At 36.6% G+C, this 23,564-nt stretch overlaps 2 protein-coding genes across 2 annotated transcripts in view; one reads left to right on the top strand and one right to left on the bottom strand.

The window, feature by feature from the left end:
* bace2 (beta-secretase 2) overlaps positions 1–13,650 on the top strand; it is a 35,906-nt gene extending 22,256 nt beyond the window's left edge. The window contains exons 6-9 of the mRNA XM_052110082.1: positions 2,007–2,108; positions 5,924–6,073; positions 8,756–8,924; positions 11,522–13,650. Of these exons, the coding sequence (XP_051966042.1) occupies positions 2,007–2,108; positions 5,924–6,073; positions 8,756–8,924; positions 11,522–11,763 (663 nt within the window). The 3' untranslated portion in view covers positions 11,764–13,650. The remainder of the gene's footprint in view (positions 1–2,006; positions 2,109–5,923; positions 6,074–8,755; positions 8,925–11,521) is intronic.
* A 958-nt stretch (positions 13,651–14,608) lies between these two features.
* Positions 14,609–23,564, bottom strand: part of atm (ATM serine/threonine kinase) — a 117,069-nt gene continuing 108,113 nt past the window's right edge. Inside the window, exons 57-63 of the mRNA XM_052110090.1 lie at positions 23,108–23,257; positions 22,794–22,959; positions 20,534–20,620; positions 20,328–20,442; positions 19,489–19,552; positions 19,252–19,397; positions 14,609–16,283 (exon numbers count right to left, since the gene is read on the bottom strand). Of these exons, the coding sequence (XP_051966050.1) occupies positions 16,100–16,283; positions 19,252–19,397; positions 19,489–19,552; positions 20,328–20,442; positions 20,534–20,620; positions 22,794–22,959; positions 23,108–23,257 (912 nt within the window). The 3' untranslated portion in view covers positions 14,609–16,099. The remainder of the gene's footprint in view (positions 16,284–19,251; positions 19,398–19,488; positions 19,553–20,327; positions 20,443–20,533; positions 20,621–22,793; positions 22,960–23,107; positions 23,258–23,564) is intronic.

Genomic DNA, 23,564 nt, shown 5'->3' with positions numbered 1-23,564 from the left:
CAAGTTTTTTGTAAAAGCTGTGGTGAAAGTTTCCTCAAAGTTTCAGCTACCAAAGCTTTCAACTCATCCACACTGCTAAGAATAGCTAACATTCATCTACCTTTGTCTTTTGAATCATTTCTTACCTGATTTGAAGTTTGCATCTAGAAATCTTTGGTACACTTCACCTGGTCTACACCTGGTGTTAAGATGCCTCTTGGTCAGACGAGACACATCAGTGTGTACATCTTTTGCTTAAAGAGTCTCCTGTGACCACTTGTGTTCAGATTTCGAGGAGAGGGTCTCTGATTTCATATCGACATACATCAATCATTATGTCAGTGTGCTACTGTATGATAAAAAGACAAAAAAGTGCAAAAACTTTCATTTCGAGCAGAATTATCCATTATTTTAGAGGATTACCTGTATTAAAGGAGCTTCAGATGTGTGTGTTTGTTATCTGTGTCCCTGCACGTTGATATTAGACACACTGAAGAAGATCCGTGAAATTATTTTGTGTATGTATCCGCTTTTTCCAATTTTCAGATGGGATGGTCATTTCATTTTTCTCTCTCTCTCTCTCTCTCTATCTCTCTTGATCTGGTAAATAAAGTGACCTTCTTTGAACAAGCAAATAATGATGGACCTTTTCTCTGAACTTATGTTACTGTTCTTAGACTTTTCATCATCTGATGAGGCAGTGATTTATGAAGTTCCCCTCAACTTCACACAGTTGTCCTAGCAGAGTAACCACAGTTGTAATTCATTGCGTTAATTATGGACATGATCCAGTAACATTTGACAAAAACTGTCCAAATACTTTTTGTGTCAGTTTTGAACAGTATATTTGAACAACAACCCCCCACCCCCCCCCCATGTGTGGAAAATGCGAATAAAAACAAAAAGGAGTGATTTGTAAATTCTATTCACCCTGTTGTAAAAGATTCCAGTAAGATGGAAGTGCGGTTGGAGGTGTCAACCTCATACGTGACAGATACTAGCATTTGGCATGACATTGATAACAGCTTGGATGGTGCTTTAACTCTTTTGCTCGGAGAACATGACCGCTGTTTTAAAAAAAAAAAAAGAAGTTGAAATATGTACTCGTCTGACCACAAAACACAATTCCATTGTCCTACTTTCTATCACAGATGAGACAGAGCCAAGAGCAGTGTTGTCTGTGGGAGAGAGTAACTCCCTTTGGCATGGACTTTGTACTTTGTAACTTTGTAGACCTTTTACATGCACAAACAGGTATATTACACACTAAAGGAACGGTAAATCCCAAAAAGCATAATAGGGCCTATTTATCATGTTTCACATTACCTTGATATTTCAATTTGTCAGATTGCTATTAGTCCTAAATTGACCCTGTCTTGACTTCTCTAGAGTGTGTTGCAATCATCTGAATTTAAATATGTAGATTTAAAAAAAAAAAAAAACGACAACAAAAAAAACAATAAAATAAGTAAAACATAAAGTGGTGTGTTGTTGTAGTGCTTTCAATATAGCACCGGATGAATAGAATTCACAAATCCCTTTTTTTTTATTAGCATTTTCCATACTGTCCCTACATTTTTGGAATTGGGGTAGTAATTTAAAACCTAACAAACATATTTTTTTGTGAAATTTTTTACATTAAAAGTGTGCTCATGCTATCTTTCTTTACAATAATGCCACTTTGGTTGATATTTTGTTCTCTAATGCAATTCAATTGATAAGTATTTAAGTGCAGTTTAAGTGTCCAAATTTGTTTTGGTGCCACTGTGTGTCTAAATGTATGTCGTGCATGCCTGACAAAGCATTTCTATGTATGTTCTCGCAGTAGCAAGCCTTCATACCAAACCTACCAACTTGTCATATCCCATATTGCCCTAAATTTAGTTGTCATAACTGAAATACAGTTTAAGACTAGCTTTAGTGTCCAAATAATATTTGGGGGAGATACATGTGTGTAGAAATAAAGTATTTATTTTGGTCTGATGAAGGACTTGACTGATTTGTGCCTCCCTTTTTTTCTCTTCCAGTATAACGCCGATAAAGCCATTGTGGACAGCGGGACAACTCTACTGCGACTACCTGCAAATGTGTTTAGGGCTGTGGTGGAGGCCATTATGCAAACATCATTGGTATGACCTTCCTAATGGCTGATATTTGTTTTTATTTGTGCTGTCAGTCAATTTAAAATATTTAATTGTGATTAATCACATTATTTTTTAATGCTGTGATTTGATTCTTGTCAAAATGCATTTATTTCCTTCTTAGGAAAGAAAAGAAAACAAAGTGTAATGCATTATTAACATTTTCTAAACAATTAGGGCTGTCAATCTATTAAAAATGTTAATTTAATTAATTACATGGTGTCCCAATTAATTAATCGCATATACAAATATTTGCTGAGAAAGCCCCTCATATAACAATAAATAATAATTATACATATTTATATCAATATATAATTATAAATAGTTATCTTTAAATATAAATATATATATATATATATAAAAATATTCAGATAATTAATGCATTACATTCTTGTGGCAGAAGAGTTAATCATTGATAAGACAATACAGAAAGGGGCTTTAGAATACAATGTATTGTTTACTACCATATTATTGATCAAAAGCCAGTCATTGACATACAGTTCACAGCAATCCATTTCACAAGTGAATTTATCATCATTTGGAGATTTATTATGAGGGCTTGTTTAAGGACCCGAGACTTTTTATAATTTTTTTTATTAATGCTTAAAAAACTTTTACATATAGAGCCAAGAGGTATATTAAAACAAACAACAACAAAATGGAAAATAAATAAATAAACAGTTTAATAAAAATATCAAATTGTTTACATATTTCAATACACTTTACAGATTTCTTGTTACTCAAATTGGAAATTGTTCTTAGGTATTGCTGAACCTCTGAATTAAAAATGAAAACTAATGGTTCATGACCACCATACTTACATTTATGAATACTAAACTTTGCCAACAAAAGCAGAACATTAATCAAATAATATTCATTATGAAGAGACGAATAAACATTTTCAAAACAAAGTTGAATGCTGGGAATAATATGATCTCTAACAATCTTGCAGAAATCAGACCAAAAACAAGTCGAGTAGGGACAACTCCAAAAAGAAATTAGATTTTTTTTCCACCTGCAGACCACAAAATATCGACATCACAATTAAATCTCTCTACAAGAAAATAATTAGTGAGGTAGTACTTACAAATAAGTTTGAAGTAAATTTCTTTGATTTTATTTGTGATTAAATATTTATAACTTCCAAATTTTGCACCATCTCAATCCAGCCACACCCTTCATCAGACATGCTTGTGTCGCATCTCGGGTGAGTTGCATCATAAACATAAAATGTTTAGGTCACTGTGTCAAGTTAAATATAGTTTAATACTCAATCTTTAAACACACCTTGAGATCCCTTCGTTCGCATTTGCGCTCCTTCAAGTGTTTTGAACGTAACACATGTTTGTGTTGTTTTGCCTACAGAAGTGTTTTTTCACTGTATAAACTGCACATTGCTCATACAGCTGAAATTTCACTTACTGCCCTCTGGAGTAAACAGGTGGTACTACAAGCTTCATTTCTCAGGAATCTTCCTTATTATGGTCTGGGGGAAGTGTGATTAATTGTGTTAATATTTTTAAAGCGTTAAATTGACAGCCCTAGAATTAACATAGAATTGCACTAAAATAGCACCAATTCAAGTAGCACTAAATGTTTTCCAAAGACTAAATCTAGGATGTGAGGGATATACTTATCGTCTCTTCAATGACATGCACTGTATACATCTATTATTAATCTCCTAGATCAGTGGTTCTCATCCAGGGTGTCAGGACCCACTAAGGGCTGTTTGAAGGGACCTACTAAGTAGTGGGAATTGGGAGAAAAGGGTATTAAAAAAAAAAACATCTACTATAATACAATAAAATAGTTGTGATTTATAAGATGATTGCAACATTTTAGTACTGCTCTTCTTGTGTGTCTATTTGTGATAACTAAATTCTGCAGCAAAGCCAAACTCCATTGGCTTTATTCACATTGTTTCTAGATTTTGCAAAGCGATCAGATGCATTTTAAATAATTGCAAAAAGCTTAATTGGCCAAAAAAAATTTACTTTACCACAAAAAAACAAATTTCACTGTTTTTTGGTCCTGGCACAAAATGACCAGCCAACATCATTTCACTAATCATATCAGCAGCACCTGGGAAAGTGTAAACGAGTACTAGTCAGGTGAAAACACTCTACCATTCTGATTGGTTTATAAGAGCAGACTGGGAAGAAGTGCGCAATCATTGTGTTCTTGTTTGCAATGGTTATTGCTTTGCATCAAAATGGCCTCACATGCAAGGAAATTGCTGCAAAGAATATTGCACCTGAAAGAACCATTTACCAGATCATCAAGAACTTCAAGGAGAGAGGTTCAACTGCAGTGAGGAATGCTTCAGGACACCCAGAGTGTCCAGCAAGCACCAGGACTGTCTCCTCCGGAGGAGTCAGCTGTGGAATTGTGTCACCACCAGTGCAGATCTTGCTCAATATTGGCAGCAGGTTGGTGTGAGTGCATCTGCACACACAGTGAGGCAAAGACTTTTGGACAATGGCCTGGTGTCAAGAAGGGCAGCAAAGAAGCCACTTCTCTCCAAGAAAAACATCAAGGACAGACTGAAATTCTGCAGGAAGTACAAGGATTGGACAGCAGAAGACTCGTGCAAAGTTATTTTCTCTGATGAAGCCCCCTTCCGACTGTTTGGACATTCTGACATCTGGAATATCGATAGTCCGGAAAAGAAAAGGTGAACGCTACCATGAGTCCTGTGTCATGCCAACAGTGAAGCATCCTGAGACTATCCATGTGTGGGGTTGCTTTTTATCCAAGGGAGTGGGCTCTCTCACAATTCTGCCCAAAAACACTGCCATGAATAAAGAATGGTATCAAAACATCCTGCAAGAGCAACTTCTCCCAACGATCCAGGAGCAATTTGGTGATGATCCGTGCTTTTTTCAGCATGATGGAGCACCATGTCACAAGGCAAGAGTGATAATGAAGTGGCTTGGAGATCATTACATTGATATTTTGGATCCATGGCCAGGCAACTCCCCGGATCTTAATCCCATAGAGAACCTGTGGACAATCCTCAAAAGGTGAGTGGACAAGCAGAAGCCCACAAATTGTGATCAACTCAGAGCACTAATCAGTCAAGAATGGATCGCCATCAGTCAGGATTTGGCCCAGAAGCTGATATCCAGCATGCCAGAGTGAATTGCAGAGGTTATGAAGAACAAAGAACACTGTAAATATTGACTCATATATTGAATGGTTCTGCCAATAAAAGCCTTTAAAACTCGACACATTTTGTCCCGTATTTAAGCTGGTCAGATGGTGTCATGGAGAAATCATTCCAGATCACTAATTTAACATTGATATAAGTTGAAAAATGTGTCTGCAGTGGTTAAGGGACCATCTGGAAAGTCCACACTTTGTGCTAAAATGTGCTAATACTGTGGAGGGTGTGGTAAGGAACTGTCTGAAAAGTCCACAAATGTTTTTTTCTATATAAATGTTCAATAAGATCAAACAATGTATGAATACAATCACTCATAAAGACAAATACAGGTGAAGGGAAAATATAAACAAATTACTTTTTTTTTTTTTATTAGTAAAAAATACGGATAAACCAACGAAAATGTATACATAAAGAAGACAAATAATAAAATGTATTTTATAAGTCATGGGTCAGGAAGTTCTGATTTTAGCATTTAAGAAAGGATATACAATTTTTATTAATAATGCATATTAACTCAATGCATTTATTGCTAAAACTGTGGAGGATGTGGTTTAAAACTTCAAAAGTGGCAACCATAATAACCAGCCAAAACCAAACCTTGAAACCTTTTTTTTTCTAACCCTGCCCTCTCTCCTAGATTGAAGACTTTTCCGCTGGATTTTTTGATGGCACCAAGCTTGCGTGCTGGATGAGAGGGGAGTCACCATGGAGGCTTTTTCCTAAACTCTCAATCTACCTCAGAGCAACAAACAGCAGTCAGTCATTCCGCATCACCATTCTGCCACAGGTAAGAACCAAATACAGCTCCAGTACTGAACTTCCAGTTTGTGCTATTGGGTCTTAAAATTGCTGCTTCCTAATTCTGCCTTATTAACTGGCAACATTTTGTGTATGATGTCCCGTCACATTTTTAGACAATTTAGAATTTTGGATTTTTTCAACTTCCAGTAGTATTTGTTCTTTTGATAATTAGGTAGATTGAACATTGTAGGCAAAAAAGAATGTTTGCCTAAACCGTTGTGGAAGCAATCTTTGTTCATGTGTGTCAAACATGGATTGTGTATGAAAGCCGGATCCAGTCACGTAATAATTTTTTTTTTTATAAATTATATATTTATAAATATATTTTTATCTCACAATTGTGACTTTTTTACTCGCAATAGACCTTCTTCACAGAAAAAGATGATGTTTCTGCCTTATTTATCAGTGTAAATCTCGAGGAAAAAAAATTATATTATAATTTTTCAAATATTGAGTGTAAATTTAATGTAAAGCATTATGCTTTGTTTGGCGTCTTGTTGGAGCAAATGGGTAAGTGAAAATAATTTTTGCTGTGATCTCCCTTTCTCTGCTGTCAAAATGTACCCTGCAAACATTTACTTCCACATTCCAAAACTCAGAGTGTGAAAAAGGTCTATTGTGAGATATAAAGTAGCAATTTCAAGAAATAAACTCACAATTACGTTTTCTAAACTTGCAACTGCGTGATAAAAACTCTGAATGATAAAATTTTTTCTCATAATTTTGACTTTATTACTCGCAATTGTGCGATTCAAAAATTTGCAATTGCAACTTTATTTCTCTCAATTTCTACTTTATACTTTGCAATTGAGTTTTTAATCATGCAATTCCATGTTTATATCACTAAATTGTGACTTTATTTTGGCATTTGCAGTGGTATTTCTTGTCATTGTGTCATGTTCTATCGATGTGACAATCTTACAAATATATCATTAGCACAGTAAAGTTAAAGAGTATTTAACCATACTATATGGGCGCAAAATATTTGCATGAAAAGATTCAGCATTTTTGTAGCTACAGGATAAAGCCAGCAAACAGTCGGATGCGCTTTCAGTGCTTGTCGTATGTAAGGGACCGTCTTAAAATTCCACCCACTGCACTAAAACATCAGCGGTGTCAGAGCATATATTCAACTGACTTGTGCCTAATACATAGAAGCTATATATACAGTGTGTATATATATATATATATATATATATATATATATATATATATATATATATATATATATATATATATATATATATATATATATATATAAACTGTGAAAATATGTAGTAAGTCAGTCTATACACTGGCAGCCTACAACAACCTTCAGAGTCATTTTTTCCCAAAATGGTAGTGCAGTGGGTTGAATTTGAAGATGGTCCCTTACGGATGACAAGTAATGAAAGCACATCTGAGTGTTCTCTGGCTTTATTCTGTTGCTACAACAAACGTTGACTCTTTTAATTCAGACGTGTTATTTCCATATGGTATGGTTATACACTCTTTACCTTAATTGTTCTAATGATATATTTGTAAGATTGTTACACCGAGAGAACGTGACACGGTAACGAGAAATGCCACAGCAAATGCAAAAATAAAGTTGCAATTTTGTGATATAAGCTCACAATTCCGATTTTTTATCATGCAGTTGCGAGTTTATATCACACAATTGCAAGTTTATTTTGTGAAACTGTGACTTCATTTCTCACAATCGCAAGAAAAAAGGTCATAATTGTGAGATAAAAAGTCTGAAATACCTCTTAATTTTTTATTACGTGGCAGGATCTGGCTTCCATAGTTGTTGGGGACTGACATAGGTGGCCCCCTCAAAAAAATGCATAAAAGGTGCATGACACCCCTTAAAGGGATAGTTCACCCAAAAAAGAAAATTATCTTATAATATACTTACTCTCATGCCATTCCAGTTGTGTATGACCTTCTTTGTTCTGCAGAATACAAAGATTTTTTGAAAAATATCTCAGCTTTTTTGGTCTATTCAATGCAAGTTAATGGTGGCCAGATTTGCATTCTTCGTGCATATCACCAGCTATAGGGCTGGGAGGAGAAATAAAAAATGGAGGGATAAAGCAAAGGAAAAGTATAAATAATTCATTTTTGCACAACAGCCCAGAAGGTGGCGATATGCAAAGAGAATGCGAAACGGCAAAAACAGAAGAAGAACTCTCGTGGACGTGCATAAGGAGGCTGTTTTGGCTTGAATATTTATCTTTCACACCAACACATCATATCGCTTCTGAAGACATGGATTAAAATACTGGAGTCTTATGGATTACTTTTATGCTGCTTTTATGCCCTTTTTGGACCTTCTGAGTTCTGTCAGCATTAACTTGCATTGTATGGACCTACAAAGATGAGATGTTCTTCTAAAAATCTTAATTTGTGTTTTGCAGAAGAAAGTAAGTCATACACATCTTGGATAGCGTGAGTGTGAGTAAATGATGAGAGAATTTTCATTTTTGGGTGAACATTCCCTTTAACTACATTTATAGTAATTGGCCTTCCAGAAGGAATTGCCACAGAGTTGGAAGCATACATTTCTGTCTAAAATGTACGTACTGTAGAATAGCCAAATCTGTTTATTTAAAAGGGGTGTTCACATACTTTTGGCCATGTAGTGTACTCTCTTATTATTAACAGCAAACAAATCTTGCCTCGGCAGCTGTACGTCCAGCCAGTTACAGATATTGATGGCACATTGGACTGTTTCCGTTTTGGGATCTCCCGTTCAGCCAACGGCTTAGTTATTGGAGCCACTGTGATGGAAGGCTTCTATGTCATCTTTGACCGTGCACAAAAGAGGGTTGGCTTCGCAGTTAGCACCTGTGCAGGTAGGTGGATTCAAGGGTGTCTGTAGATTGTAATGTTACTGACATTCTGTTATTTAGATTTTGATATTTGACCTGAACCCCCCAATACTCTACACAACTATGTGAATAAGAACACATTCATCAATTAATGCATTGTTGCATTCTGAAATATGTCTGAACACAATTCACAACACAAATATGCGTTGGATTATAATTGTTGCCACAAGGGGCGCTATAGCTGCATTACAGTAAATTGTCTTTGTTTACAGTCAGTTTTTCCTATCAGGTTTTCTCCTTTCACTACTGTCATTGCAGAGCAACAGTTTGAAGAGAATCTTGCTGAGAAAATGTAAACCAAACTCAAACTGTTGACATGTTTATAGCTAGCTTATTTGAATATTAACCTATCCAGTTTAATGGCACAGGCATTTGAAGGAAACTCTATGCCGCCTTGAGAACTGACATTTTTTGACTGCCGCAGCAATGCACATTTAGGGTGCTTTCACACTTGGATTCATTTCTAGGTCCGAATTCGGGTTCATTTCCTCCCCCCTCAACCTGACCGACTGGTCTCTGTTCACATCATATTATTTGGGTCTGAACCGCGGTCCCAATACTTCATCAGTGTGAGTCAAGCTGCAGCTGGTAACTACTCAAGATGAATGTTTACGTCCAACAAATGGAGGTGCGCAGTGTGAGAGCATGTGGGAAATTGAATTGAAATATTTTTTTAGCTATTATAAAGGGCATTTTGCTAATTGTATTGTTTAACAGCCTTGTTAACTCGATATGGAATAATTGAAATTTTAAAAATGTTTTGCACTTAAATGCCAAAAAATAAAAAAGTGATTAAAAATGGTGAAAGGCTTGGTGATCAGATCCAGGACACACAATATACATTGTTTTTTATACATTAAAGATTAAGTGTGTAATTTGTACCCCACTAGCATCACTAAACACAACTGCCAAATTAACATTGTTTTCAAACAGCTTTTTCGAACACTCTCCCCGTCTGCTGTTGTTTGAACAACCCGCCCTAAACTCACGCTATTGGTTAAGCCAATGTTGCTGTGTCCAACTGGATGCTCAAAACAAACAGAGCAATTTTTATGGTGCCAGAGACATTGTTTATAGTTTTCAAGAAAATCAATCTACTGATAGCTTATAGTTGTCTCTGCATAATAAGCTGGTGCAGGAGAAAGTGTTTTAATCCTTGGATACTGTTCGCTAAAGGCCGACCACCTTTACTCTTCAGGGTTTACATTTTTATAAAGAAAATAAATGACAGTAAATTCATTATTTAAAACTTTAGCATTTCATCTGGAATTTGATGGTATTTGGACATAATTTGATTAAAAAAAATATTTAACTATGCAAAATGTTTATAAAACAAAGATGAAAAAAAAGATGCTCTGTGTTGTAGTCTCACCCATTCATTTCCTATGGGGGCCAAATCTGAAGGGTGTGTTCACAATTGGCAGGTTTGGTTCGAGTAAAATGAACTCTGATGCGATTGCTCTGTTAATGCGGTTCATTTGAACGAGTGTGAACGCTGTCACCCGAACTTGGTGCGCACTAAACTGCCTGAAAAGTGGGTCTCGGTCCGCTATCAAAAATGAACTCTGGTACGGTTTGATTGATATATGAATGCAACATGGACCAAAGACGTCTAAACGGACCAAAAACAGGAAGTGATTTGCCTTATACTGACTTCCAAGCATATCTGGTTCTTCTCATCATAGGAGCTATGTTTCCCATTACAGTTCAGTGCAGTCGTCGGAACCGCCCGTCAGCGGTCCTTGCAGCATATCTTCGTTTGTGTGTACAACGGTGGAATTCCTGCCATTGTTTTGACTCCTTTACACATTTTATTAACTCTTTGTTTGTTCTCAGCTGGTAAAAATACCACCATATATATATGTATACATGCAAATAGTGCATTTCGCCAGCATTGTTTTGGATGTTCGGTAAGTTCCGTCAAAAAATACACATCATAAAAGCTGTCCAATCAGGTCGTGACTTTTTCCTGATGCCTTTGGTTTTGTATCATTAGGTTCAGTGTTAAAAATGCCAGTGTGAACGCTAAACGAACCAGGACTAAATGTATCATTTTCATTTTTGGTCCGGAACAAGATGACCAAGAGAACTGAACCGAACCTAAGTGTCTCTTCTTTTTGTAACCACTTGGACTCATCAAATCAAGTCCAGTTGTTGTTGTTTTTTTATGTGTTCAGATGGCAATTGGAGGAAAAGTTACCAAGCCTTGTACTGCTCCGATAAAGGAATTGTTTTGTATCAATAATATATTTTTTAAAAACTCAAAAATGACCCCAACAGTAATGGAGGGTTAATATATATATATGTTACACTTCAGCTTTAAAATTTTAACCTAAAACCATGATATTGATTTAAAAAATAGCCATGTGCAATGGTTCCCTGTGCTTGCAAAGCATTGGCCAAGCACCTATGTCTGTGTTTGGCCTAACAGAAACTTTTGGCACGCATTGTCTAGTTCACACATAACACTGGCAACCATCATGAACTTGAAAGAGTCTTACTGTCTTTGTCTAACTAACCTGTCTTTGATGTGTTTCGTAATTATCTTCTCTATTCAACAGAAAATGGTGGAGTACAATTAGCGGAAATCGCTGGGCCTTTCCTAGCTGAGGGCGTGACATCAGACTGCATGGGCGGTGTGTCTCTTAGGGAGCCTCTGATGTGGGTGATCGTGTACACTCTGATGGCCGTATGTGTCCTGGTGCTGATGGTACTCCTCATCCTGCTCATACTGCCCTGTCGACGGCACAGAGACGGTGAGATTACGGACGAGTCTTCATTGGTGCGTCATCGCATCAAGTGACGTCAGAAGTCGATGGAAGAGGCACAGACTCAGCTAAACGGGACTGAAGAGAATTCTGGACGGGTAACTGGGGTGAACACTTTGTACTGAGATTTCCCCTGGGAGCTCTAGGTGAGATGGCCTGTTTTCTGGGTGGGAGCTGGATGCTAGAATTTTTTTAAGATTGATTGACTTTTCAGAAAGGAAGGAACAAAACTACTGAAGGATGGAGAAATTGGTATTATACTTGTCAATACTTCACTTTCTCAATTAAAAAGATATCATTAAAATATCATAATATGAGTATTAATCTGATGTTGTTGGCTGAAGATAGATTAGATCCACACATACATACTCAGTTTTCCAAAGTATGCTGCTTTTCTTATTAGTCTTAAATATGATTGTCAATATAGCTACTGAGAATCGCCTACAATAGTTTGGTCAAAAAGAGGATTTGGACACATAAGACACAATTAATATATGAATTTCATTGCATTTGATGAAAATCAAACCATGTTGCATTTGCAAACAAATAATGAACCAAAGTTCACACCGGTGTACTTCATATTAGCTATTGACATGTTCCACCAACATTTGACAACCAGGAAGTGTCCAAAAGTTTTTTGTTGTTTTAAATCAATGCTACTTGGTTTGTTCTTTTTTTTTTTAGACCTTCAGACATTTTGAAGTCTGATTTAAGTATCCAAATACTTTTTGGGGTCACTGTAGTTTGTCCCGTGTACTGTTCATATCTAAAGGTGTTAGCTTCCCTTTGGATGTCCCAAATAGTAATGCATTTCAGTGATTCTGCAACCAAAAATGAACATTTATGATCTTGGTGTTTGTAATTTGTAGTTACAGTGTAATAGAAATGCCATTAAGCAAGTGGCTATTATGTTGCACTACATTGTGAATGTGCAGCAAATGTCAATAGAAATGAATAGGAAACCAGGAAGAATGTTTATTTTATCAGTTTGTTTTGTTTTGTTTTAAAATCATTTTTACCATCTGGAATACTGTCAATATGTATCGCCAATGATCAGATATATGGCGACAGCCAATGTTTTTCTCTAAGCAGGAAAATACTAATTTGAAGAACACCTATAAGGATGATAGCATAAAAGCAAACAGCATTATATTGCGGAGTCTGGCGTATTAGCAAATAAAAACATTCATGGAAAATGTCTTCTGATGTCATAATGTATAAATAATCATTTTCTATAAATGCAATGGGGTTCAGACGTCTAAGACCAAAAGTTCTTCTATTATGCAATTACATAATTTGAATAAAAAGTTTAATTTAAATATATATATATATATGAATTTCAATGTCGCAAAAAATGTTTGATGATGAAATTTGTGACTGGCGACATTTTTGCTAAATTATATTACGTGGCTCATTACATGTGTCGCAGGAGTTAAGAGGTAAAATAAATCCTGACATGCTCATCATGTCTTGTAACCCTGAAGGGTTTTTCTTTTCTTTTTTTTTAAATGACTGGCTGATTCATTATCTCTAAATTATACAAAGATTTTTGACTTCAGAATGCTAAGATTGACCAGTTTAGAATAATACATTACAGTTGTTCTCAACCTTTCTGACTCCCGTCCGCCTGGTTGAGAACCTCTGATAAATGATTAGTAGTAATAGTTGTAGCATTATTAAGTTCAGCAATTGATTTTGATACTGTATTTTCTGTTTAGCATTGTCATGTTGTCATAAGTAATAATATATGTACAAAATAAATTGTGATTCTTAAAATGGATTCCCTTGGACTGACAGATCTGAGATAGAATTGGAAAAATAATCATGTCAAAGTTTCCATTTCTTCAAGGATTTTTTCTTTTTCCATGTGAGTGCTATAGTCACATGTCTGTTTGAATATAAGCAAAATAAATACAGAAATATTCATCATGAAAAATCTTACTAGGGGGTACTTCAAATGAATAATATACATAATAGGGGTTCACCTGGAAAAAAAAGGAAATACTTCTCCAGGGAACTGTACCTGTAGCAGGTGGATTGTAGGTTGCGGAGGAAAAGAAAACACCTCCGCAAAAACAGTGCAAAGATAAAAATACTGAGTGTACCTTTAAACAACATCAAAACAAATGTGTGGCCTTTATTTAAATATACAGTAGTCATGTGTGCATATAATGTGATGAAGATTGCAAAACATATACTGAACTAGTGTGCTTGCAGTGTGAGTACAGCAAATATCGTACGATACACTCTTGTCTAAAACCAGAGATATTGGGCATAGTAAGGAACGCCCCTCCATCAATCATGTGAGTAACAGCCTTTCCGCCTCATGAAGTCTCTAATGAAGCTAAACAGCTCTAATAATCCGGCCGCTCATCTCCACTTCACTTGATCTTGATAACTTTAACTGCACCGACACGGATTAATAAAGCTGAGACTGTACAGATAAAGGCACACCTAAAAGGAAATGTGCTTGTTTTACTGGTTACAAAGTGTGTCAAGATTGGAAAAAAATGATTTCTCTTAATGAATTTTGATGGAGCTACATCATTTGTGTGAAAAGAAATCATAACAGAAGGTTGCTTTTATTTGTATTTTTTTTTTTTTTTTTTTTATGTGACACGGGATCCTTTCACTCCACACTTAAAGGGTAAAAGGCCCCCAGGGGGGTTATCGTGTAAATATAGGGACAGGCACATAACTAGGAGGAGAGCAGGGTGGGTGGGTGGTTGCCCAAGGCCCTGGGGGCCCCCACAATGATTGACCAAAATCATTAAAATGACAACGGGCCTGAGGGTAATGAAAAACGACCAAGGCCCCCCAAGGAGGAGGCCCGATGGTTTCTTTGCATCGGAGCCCGCAAGATTGAAGTTACGCCACTATATTGGGACAACCGTTATAGGGCACAATTTGTCAACTTGAGCAAATAATTTTTAGACAGCAAAATGCTATTTTCAGTGACAAATTAAGATGATGCTTATTTAATAATAATAATAAAAACACCTCTATCTCAAGTATTCTATAAACACTTTTCAAAGCCCACTTTGAAAATATTTCAGAACAAATCTATTCGCCCGACTTTAGTTGGTTTAGTTTTCTTGGGGCTTTTTACTCCAAATACTGTTCTTTCACTTATTGGGGTGTTATGGAAAAACATTTCATTCAATCACCTTAAACAAAACTGAAAATAAGTATTTTGTCTAAAATGAGAGAATTTCAGGCATTCTCAATAGCTACATAAATTAGCATTTTCTATTAGATCAGGAATATTTTGCAGTGTACAGTGACAAACAGGTGTTATTGGAAGTACTTTGGCAGTTTTTGTTGCTGTTTAGTGTTTTTGGGAGAAAATCAAATCAAAAGTGCCTTTGACCCCTGGACCTTTAACACCGTTTTACCCTTCAAATACTGTTAAACAAGCATTCATCATTACTGCATTTAATGCATATATCAGTTTCATTGCATTGTATTACTTTTTTAAATTTTTCCTATGCTAGTAAACACCCATTATAAAAATTACATTAAATGAATATTACAGGATCAATACAAGTTAAGCTCAACCAACAGCATTTGTGGCATAATATAGTTTACCACAATAAATCTGACTCATCCCTTATTTATATATATATATACAGTAAAGCACTTGCAATGAAAGTGAATAGTTGATAAACATGCAATACCCACAGGACAAACATTAGACATGTTAACATGATTGAATATGATAAAATCGCTCACTAACCTTTTATGTGTAAAGATATACCCAATATAACAACTTTGTTGTCGTGCCAGTAACCCCCCATTATAAGTGCCTTCCAATATTTTTTTTTTTTTTAATAAACGATGAAAGTACTCCATTTGTGTGTGTGGAAATCAACATTATGCAACAAATGCTTGTAATTGAGCTTAACTTGTATTGAACCAGTACAATTCCTTTATTAGATACAAACCAAAGCTTGTGGTGTTTTTGTTTTCTCAATTTTAATGTATTAAAATAAAAATCACAACATTTTCAATTTGTTACAGAAGCATTTTCTATCATGTTCCAAATATGCCTCCTGACATGGAGCAACAAACATTACAAAAAATAAATGTATTCAAGCCCTTAAACATGTGAGCTTTATGGCTATAGTGCTAAACTTATTTCTTTTTATTATTTTAATGAATAATAGTGCAAGAAGTGCTTTAAAAGAAGACATTCACAAATCATCTATATTTTGTTGCATATCACGAGGATACAATCATATGGCATTTCCGCATACCTGCTGTTAGTAACATTTCACATTCATTTGCTATTTTCAATGTTTGTGAGTGTCAGCAGTTTCATTTGGCATGGCAGCTTTCTAATCGCACATGTGCACATATTTCGCGTGTGAATCAGACCCAGGCCTGCCATCCAGAGAAGAGTCGGCTGAGGTTTTTGGGGTCAATGGCCTGCTGGATGAGGAGGTTTACCTGCCCCCCAACACTGAGCACCGTCCCCTCCTCCACACCCTTCAGCTTCTCCTGCAGTCGCAGTAACACTCGCTCCGCCACTTTATTAAAGCTCTGACTGTCACTGCTGCAACACATTACACAGGACATTAAACATTTTCTCTTACCATGTGAGATCTAGGGGGACAATGGTTTAAATTTCTCACATTTCAGTTTGTATAGTTCTGTGGTCAAGGTTTTGGATCTGTCCATTAAAATGTACTTGGTACATTCCTACAAGGGGTGTATCAATTAGGAATCCAGATACTGATAACTTAAGATTTGTACTTGAATCATTGTTTGGTGTTTAATTAACTGCAGTTTTTTTTTTCCCAGTCTATACAGTACAGCAATTCAGTGATGCAGAGAATTATAGTAAGAGATAATTACTCTTGACAACCTGTTAACTATCATATATTTTATTAGGGCTGCCTACTTAATGTATTAATTGAATGCGATTACTAGTATAAAAAATAATTAGAATGCAATTAAGGAAGTCCCCTGACCATAATACATATAAATTCCGAAAATAAGGAATTTTTCCAACTCTTGAAATCAAGCTTGAAGTACCGACTCCTAGTCAGCAGGGGGCAGTCAGCGCAGCTCCAGCTGTACAGGTACAAACCAAACTTCCAGAGCACAACCAGCACAAAATGAGGGAACTCACACCGCCAGACACATTTATACATTCATGCATTCAAGAGCATGTTTCATTGTTTTAACTAAACATCCTAGATTCAAGCAGTTCCCTTTCAAGTTGGTCCCTCGACTCTGCATCAGTAGCTGACGCTATGGGAACTTCTCCATGGAGTTACGATCAATAAAACCCATAGAGAATAATGCCAATTCATTGGCAGATGGCACTTGATGCTCCACCCCTTATACACGCATCATCACGGACATTTAAACCGGAGCACAGCACCATTTCATCCAAAATTTTCTCCTTCAAAGTCGAGGTAACATATCTCATGCTCTGCAAGCCTGAATTATAGCTTTGTCGTTCTTATCTGCGATCTAAACAGAGTGGATTACTATCATCTCCCTGCAAGTGCTTCCAATGATATGCGTATCCTTTGCACTAAGGTTTATAGTGTTGTATTGTTAAATTGTGTTTCTAGCTAAAGAATCCAAAACAGCCACTTGCTTAAAACATATTTTTCTCCTCTGTTTGTTTGCCTGGGCCAAGCCCATGCTGAAGCAGTTTCAAGCAGTCTCTGAGATTAATTTTGTTCATTGCGAGCGCATGGAACTCAAAACGCTTTTATCTTGGCTTGCTTTCTTCAGAAAGCTGACGCCGATCCCCTCTTCTTACAATATCCAACCACTGCTGCTTTCGAGGGACCACATGAGTGAGGGAAGCGAGGACGGGATATGGAGCACGAAGAGTCTGAGGATGATTTATCGTCTGCTTAGGCCTTACATATCTCATCTTCTCCATCTAAAGCGGCTTTGCCTGTTCAGTATGTGCTGTGATACGATTTATCACGTTTGGTGGTATAGATGGTGTAAGAAATGATTTGTTGCTGGGGGTTCCAATGTCACAATTAGGACATTTCTCTAATCGTACCATAATTTTCTCCCGTGGGTGGGAAAAGGGACAAAGTGGCTTCTGAGACTGAATTGCTTGAAGTTCTCACTCGAGAACCCAAAAATGTGTAAAAAAATAAATAAATATAATTCTCTCATCGTTTAATATCACACAGAACTCAAACTGAGATATTTTAATGGAGATATAATGTCTGTCCATACAATCCAAGTGAATGGTGACCAAACATTTAAGCTCCAAAAATGACAAAAAGCCAGCATAAAGGTAACCCACAAGATAGTGGTTTAAACCCAACAGACAGTCAGCATATCTTCGGAAGCAATCCAATTGGTTTTAGCTAAGGAAAGACCAAAATGCACTAACTGAGCACTTTATTAGGAACAGTACACCTACTTAATCATGGAACTATCTAATCAGACAATCATGATGCAGTAGTGATGCATAAAATCATTCAGATACAGATCATGAGCATCAGTTAATGTTCACATCAACTTTTCATTACATTTTTGATCTCAGTGATTTGGACAGTGGCATGATTGTTGGTGCCAGATGGGCTGGTTTGAGTATTTCTGTAACTACTGATCTCCTGGGATTTTCATGCACAACAGTCTCTAGTTAACTATAGGAATGGCGCCAAAAACAAAAAACCATCCAGTGAGTGACAGTTCTGTGAATGCAAATGCCTTATTGATGAGAGAGGTCAACGGAGAATGGCCAGACTGGTTCGAGCTGACAGAAATGCTACAGCAACTCAGATAGCCACTCTGTATAACTGTAGTGAGCAGAATAACACCTCAGAACGCACAACTCGTCGAGCCTTGAGGTAGATGGGATACAACAGCAGCTGACCACAATGGGCACTTTTTTTAGGACAATATTAAATGTTAATGTTCCTATTAAAGTGCTTGGTGTGTACAACTCTTTTTTTCACAATATATCTTGCCATTGAAATCTCTAGGCACCACCATGATTTCAAGCTCAATTACACTTCCTATTGCTTTGCGTAGGGGGTCCTGATCACCCTGTCAGGGTTTATTTTGCAATAACAATCAGGTGACTGTACATTATGCCTTCCTTCATTTATATGCTACCACATGGAGCACATTTTCTAGGTTACCAGACAAACATTTTTCATAGTGTGGACTATAGGCCAATTATAGGCTTATGTTTAATGATATGGAAATATAACTAACCATTGTTTCGGAACTATATATGCATCCTTCAAGTGGAGTCAAAAGTCCTAATTACGAGTTTCAAGCACATGAATGACCAGGCAAGGTCATATTTACCAGTGGGAAACTCTGAATTCTAGATGAAACACAGTTGCCGAGTTGTGAGGTTGGAAGGGGATTTCAAATTAAATATCTTATTTCAATCATTTAAATCTGTTACATATGACACATCATGAAGTCCGCTAATTTAAAGCTAATGACACACTCATGTTTTGCTTTATGCAAATGAATTGGTAATTAACAATTAAACAGAGCGGGTTTGTGTGCGAGTGAGTTACCTGGCTTTGCGGTGGGCATCGAGCTCGTCTCCACCCGGCGTGGGGTTGAGTGTGGCATTCAACTCCGCCTGCTCGTCATGCTGCTGCAGGTAGAAGGCCTTCAGAGGATTCATGGTCCAATCAAACAGAGGGTCGTACAGCAACACCTGCACACACAATCAAGGTTAAGAGCCACAATCATTTACTGATCAATGTCATCTGTCAGTTTAGAGATGTGTTGAATAAATCTGTGCTTACCTCCACAATGGTTAACAGTGCTTCCTGAGAACTCCTCATCACTTCCATTGTTTTCTCACAACATCTAGATAGTAATGATAATAATTATAGTCCAGTTCTTTCCATAGAAACCTAAATATCTATCAACTTAAAGGGCTAGTTCACCCAAAATTCTCTCATCATTTACTCACCCTCATGATGTCTTTTTTCAGCAGAAAAAATATCTCAGTTCAGTAGGTCCTTAAAATGCTAGTGGATGGTGATCAGCTCCGCCCTCTCATGAAAGTGTATACTGCTGCTGACCAGAAGCAATTAATTACAGGTAAAATGTACTTAAATACTGATCTATTTCGCACCAAAAGCTGAAAAACATGTCACTTTAGAAGACATTAATTTAACCGCTCATTTTGTTGGGGTCATATGGATGACGTGCCTGTGATTTTAGGAGATTCAAATGGTCTGATCCTTATCCACTTTATTTTAAGGACCTTCTGCAGAAGATCAAAAGTCATACACACCTGGGATGTCATGAGGGTAAGCAAATGATGAGAGAATTTTCATTTTTGGGTGAACTATCCCTTTAATGCCACAAATGCATCCAGTGTCATAATAAATATTTAAACGTATTTAATATTATAGTGGTCTGGATTTCAAAAAACAACAGTGTGAATGTAAACTAGACTCTGACCTGATCACAACTAAAGTGGACTGCAAATCTGAGTCTAATTTCAAGGTCATGATCAGTGTGAATACAAACTGAAAACTGCGTTCTTTTTCACTTGGTTCTCTTCTTGTTATAAAGAGTTTTGTTCTTCACATGTGAACCAACCCAAGAGCTGGGTCACCTCATAAAGACTTACCTTCTGAAGACACCCTCCACCCCAGTGATGCCCATCCCATCCACAATGTCTCGAGACAGTCTGAATGGAACTGTCTCAGGGGTGGGTAAGATTTTACCCTGCTCAAATGCAACCCCTGTGTGGTGAGACAATGTAGTTATAGGTGAAAATGAAATCATAAATAGAGCGAAAACATTCTGAAACTTCAGGTTGCTCTGTACACATACCCAGGTCTATGTGCACCAGTTCTGCCGTCTGTTCGTCAATAAGAATGTTCTGAATATGTCGATCGCCCAGGCCAACGATGTAACCCACTGTCAGAAAAAAAAAAAAAACATTTAATACACTTCATTTTAATATTCTATGAATTAAGCCATGGTCACGCTACACTTCACGCTCCATTCACTCCCATTCAAAGCCATCAGAACGCAGGAGAATGCAAGCTCATAGGAAGAAATTCTGGATTCCGCGGTGAACCGGCAGCAACCCTTTGGCAATACCACAATTTGCTACAGTTCTGGCAAACAGTTATAGCAAACCTGTGGCATCAGTGGACGATCCATCATTAATACCAAACATTTGATTAAAGTGAAGTGTAGTTGGTGGAACTGTCACTTGCCCTATCAGGCCAATTCTGTGTTTTTACTACATCTTATATTCGTTCATGTGTTCTTATGCCTTGAAAACGTAAACTTTCTGTGATGTATTGAACATTGCTGTTGCAAATGATGCTGATTGAAACTTTTTAAAACTGTGACGTTATCATACCCATCATAGATTCAGTTTTATGTTTTCCTGAACTTATTTTCCATTTTCCAGAGAAAGTGTTGCCTGTAACCCTACTGTTATGTTCGGGTCATTTTTGACCCTTATAAGAGTTAAAAACAGTGATTTTAATTAAATGCCTATGGTTTATCCACAACAATGAATAAATATAGCAAAAAAACTACTACATTTTTATGATACCTGTTTAAGCAATGTCAGGGTGATTTGGGTGTTAACTAAGACATTTACACAGTGAACAAAAAATATTTTAGAATATAAACCATTTCAAACAAACACAGTATAAGGGTTTAATGTATATCTACATTAAAAATAAATGTACCACCACTACATTGACACATAGGTGACACTCTTTCCAGACGAAATACTACTATTGTTTGTTCTGTTTTGTTATGACAAAAACATATTGTATGTCCTCTGAATTTCTGAATGTTTGGAAACAATCATTTCTTTGCAACTCTGTTTGGTGCACTTCAACTTTAACCTCACGAGACCCAAAAACGCGGTGTGTATTTTTAATTTCTCTTTTTGATTTGTAACTAGTAGCACCTAATAAACACGCACAACAACAAAAACATTTTTTGTGTTTCTAAAATTTTATACCCTCATATGAGGCAAGCAGGACCAAGTTTTGACATTTTAAATAATATCAAGCTATAGAATGTCTATAGATTTTTTTTTTTTAATCAAATTGTTTGCTAACAGGAGTGTTGGTCATTCATGTTTTTCAGACATTACAGCTGATATTCTTATCTAAGAAAAAGCACAAATAATTAATAATAAATAAAAATAATTTGACTTTTATGTAACAATGTTTTTCTACATTAGCAACAAAATCTCAATGTTCTATCTTTGCACTGTCAAACAGAACTGAAGCATTTTACCAATTGGAAATTAGAATTATTAATTCATCATCCAATCACTGCCAACCATGTTAAAATAAAATTGTACATGATAAATTCTGAATCTATGTACTGATTATCATTGTCCCATGTCTGCCAAACATGTTGAGTGGTCCAAACATCATCTGGAGCCTGAATCTGAACTTTTGGTCGGATTGTAGGAGGGAATGCACTTAACTGCATAGAAAGTTATAGGATGCTCGTTTGCCCCCTATTTAGTGATTGACTGAACGCCATAGTGATGTCTATCTGCACTGGTCTCAGAACAGTTTGAAATGCACCTTTTTTTCATACTAACTCCATATAAATCCTCTGAAAGCAAAATTTTTCAGTTTTGGATGAACCCATTAATTCTTTGTGATAATGCACTGTGAATATATGATTTCGAAGGGAAATCATATAGTCCATGCTAGTGATCACAGTGTTTAACAGTGTGCCGTTTTGCGACATAGTCAGGAAAAACTAGAGACTAATCATTTTACTCAAACAGGTTTTAATGTAAAAACTTAATGAGGTTCCCTACAAGATGTAGTTTTGTTGGCATTTTTTCAAAAGACAAACTTCAAAAGATTGGCGCCATGTTGATTTGTCACATGACTTTCTGAAACTTTTAACCCTTTACTGACAGCCCAGAGTGTCCTGAGCTGAGATCAGTGGGTTTAAATTAAATTATGTATAGCATATAGCGAAGACAAAACACAATGTCCACACAGAAGGATGTTGGGTTGCACAAGGTAAAGGAGTTTACAGTCATGATAGAAACCCAGTTAATGTTGGTATTGTGCAAGTGTGTGTTTTGTACCTATAGAAGAGGTGGCCACACTGCGAGTGTATGCTAGACGTCTCTCCAGCCACACTGCTGGGTCCAGAAAGCGCTCCATGCAGAAGTATCTGAACACTGGCCGGAAGCTCTGGCACACCTCTGTGAACGCTTGAAGTTTGCCATCAAATTCCATCCTCTGAGCATCCTAAACGTTACAGTGAGAGTATTATAAACAAAAATATTTAATAAAAGTTCTAATTTTAAAAGCAATCAAAATAAATATACAGTATTTAGAATAGGACAATGGCTGTATGAAAGAAAAAGCTGGGGAATAAGTTCATAAAAAGCAGTACCATCATTTTCTTGCGACAGGCCATGTTGGTCCAGTCCTGTGGGCGAAAGCGTTTGTGTGCTCCCTTCTGAGGGTCCACCAGGAATTCACCAATGGGCACAGTACCAGAACACCACTCCAACACACCACTGCGCTGGGAAAACGGTACCACCTGGTACACACACACATGGCTCAGTGATGATTAAATCATATTTTAATCATAGCTGCAATCACCAACATTCTAAAAGTCAACAATGGAATTTCCTTTTTCCTCCAAATATAACAATGGTCATTATGGCCAAACAGTTCAATTTTTGCTTCATCAGACCAGAGGACATTTCTCCAAAAAGTAAGATCTTTGTACCCATGTGCACTTTCAAACTGTAGTCTGGCTTTTTTATGGCAGTTTTGGAGCAGTGGCTTTCTTCTTGATGAGCAGCCTTTCAGGTTATGTCGATATAGGACCAGTTTTACTGTGG

Source organism: Xyrauchen texanus, chromosome 38 (assembly GCF_025860055.1).
Source record: "Xyrauchen texanus isolate HMW12.3.18 chromosome 38, RBS_HiC_50CHRs, whole genome shotgun sequence".
Classification (NCBI taxonomy): Eukaryota; Metazoa; Chordata; class Actinopteri; order Cypriniformes; family Catostomidae; genus Xyrauchen; species Xyrauchen texanus.
The sequence above is the reverse complement of the archived record's forward strand: the minus strand, read 5'-3'. Positions and strand labels throughout refer to the sequence as shown.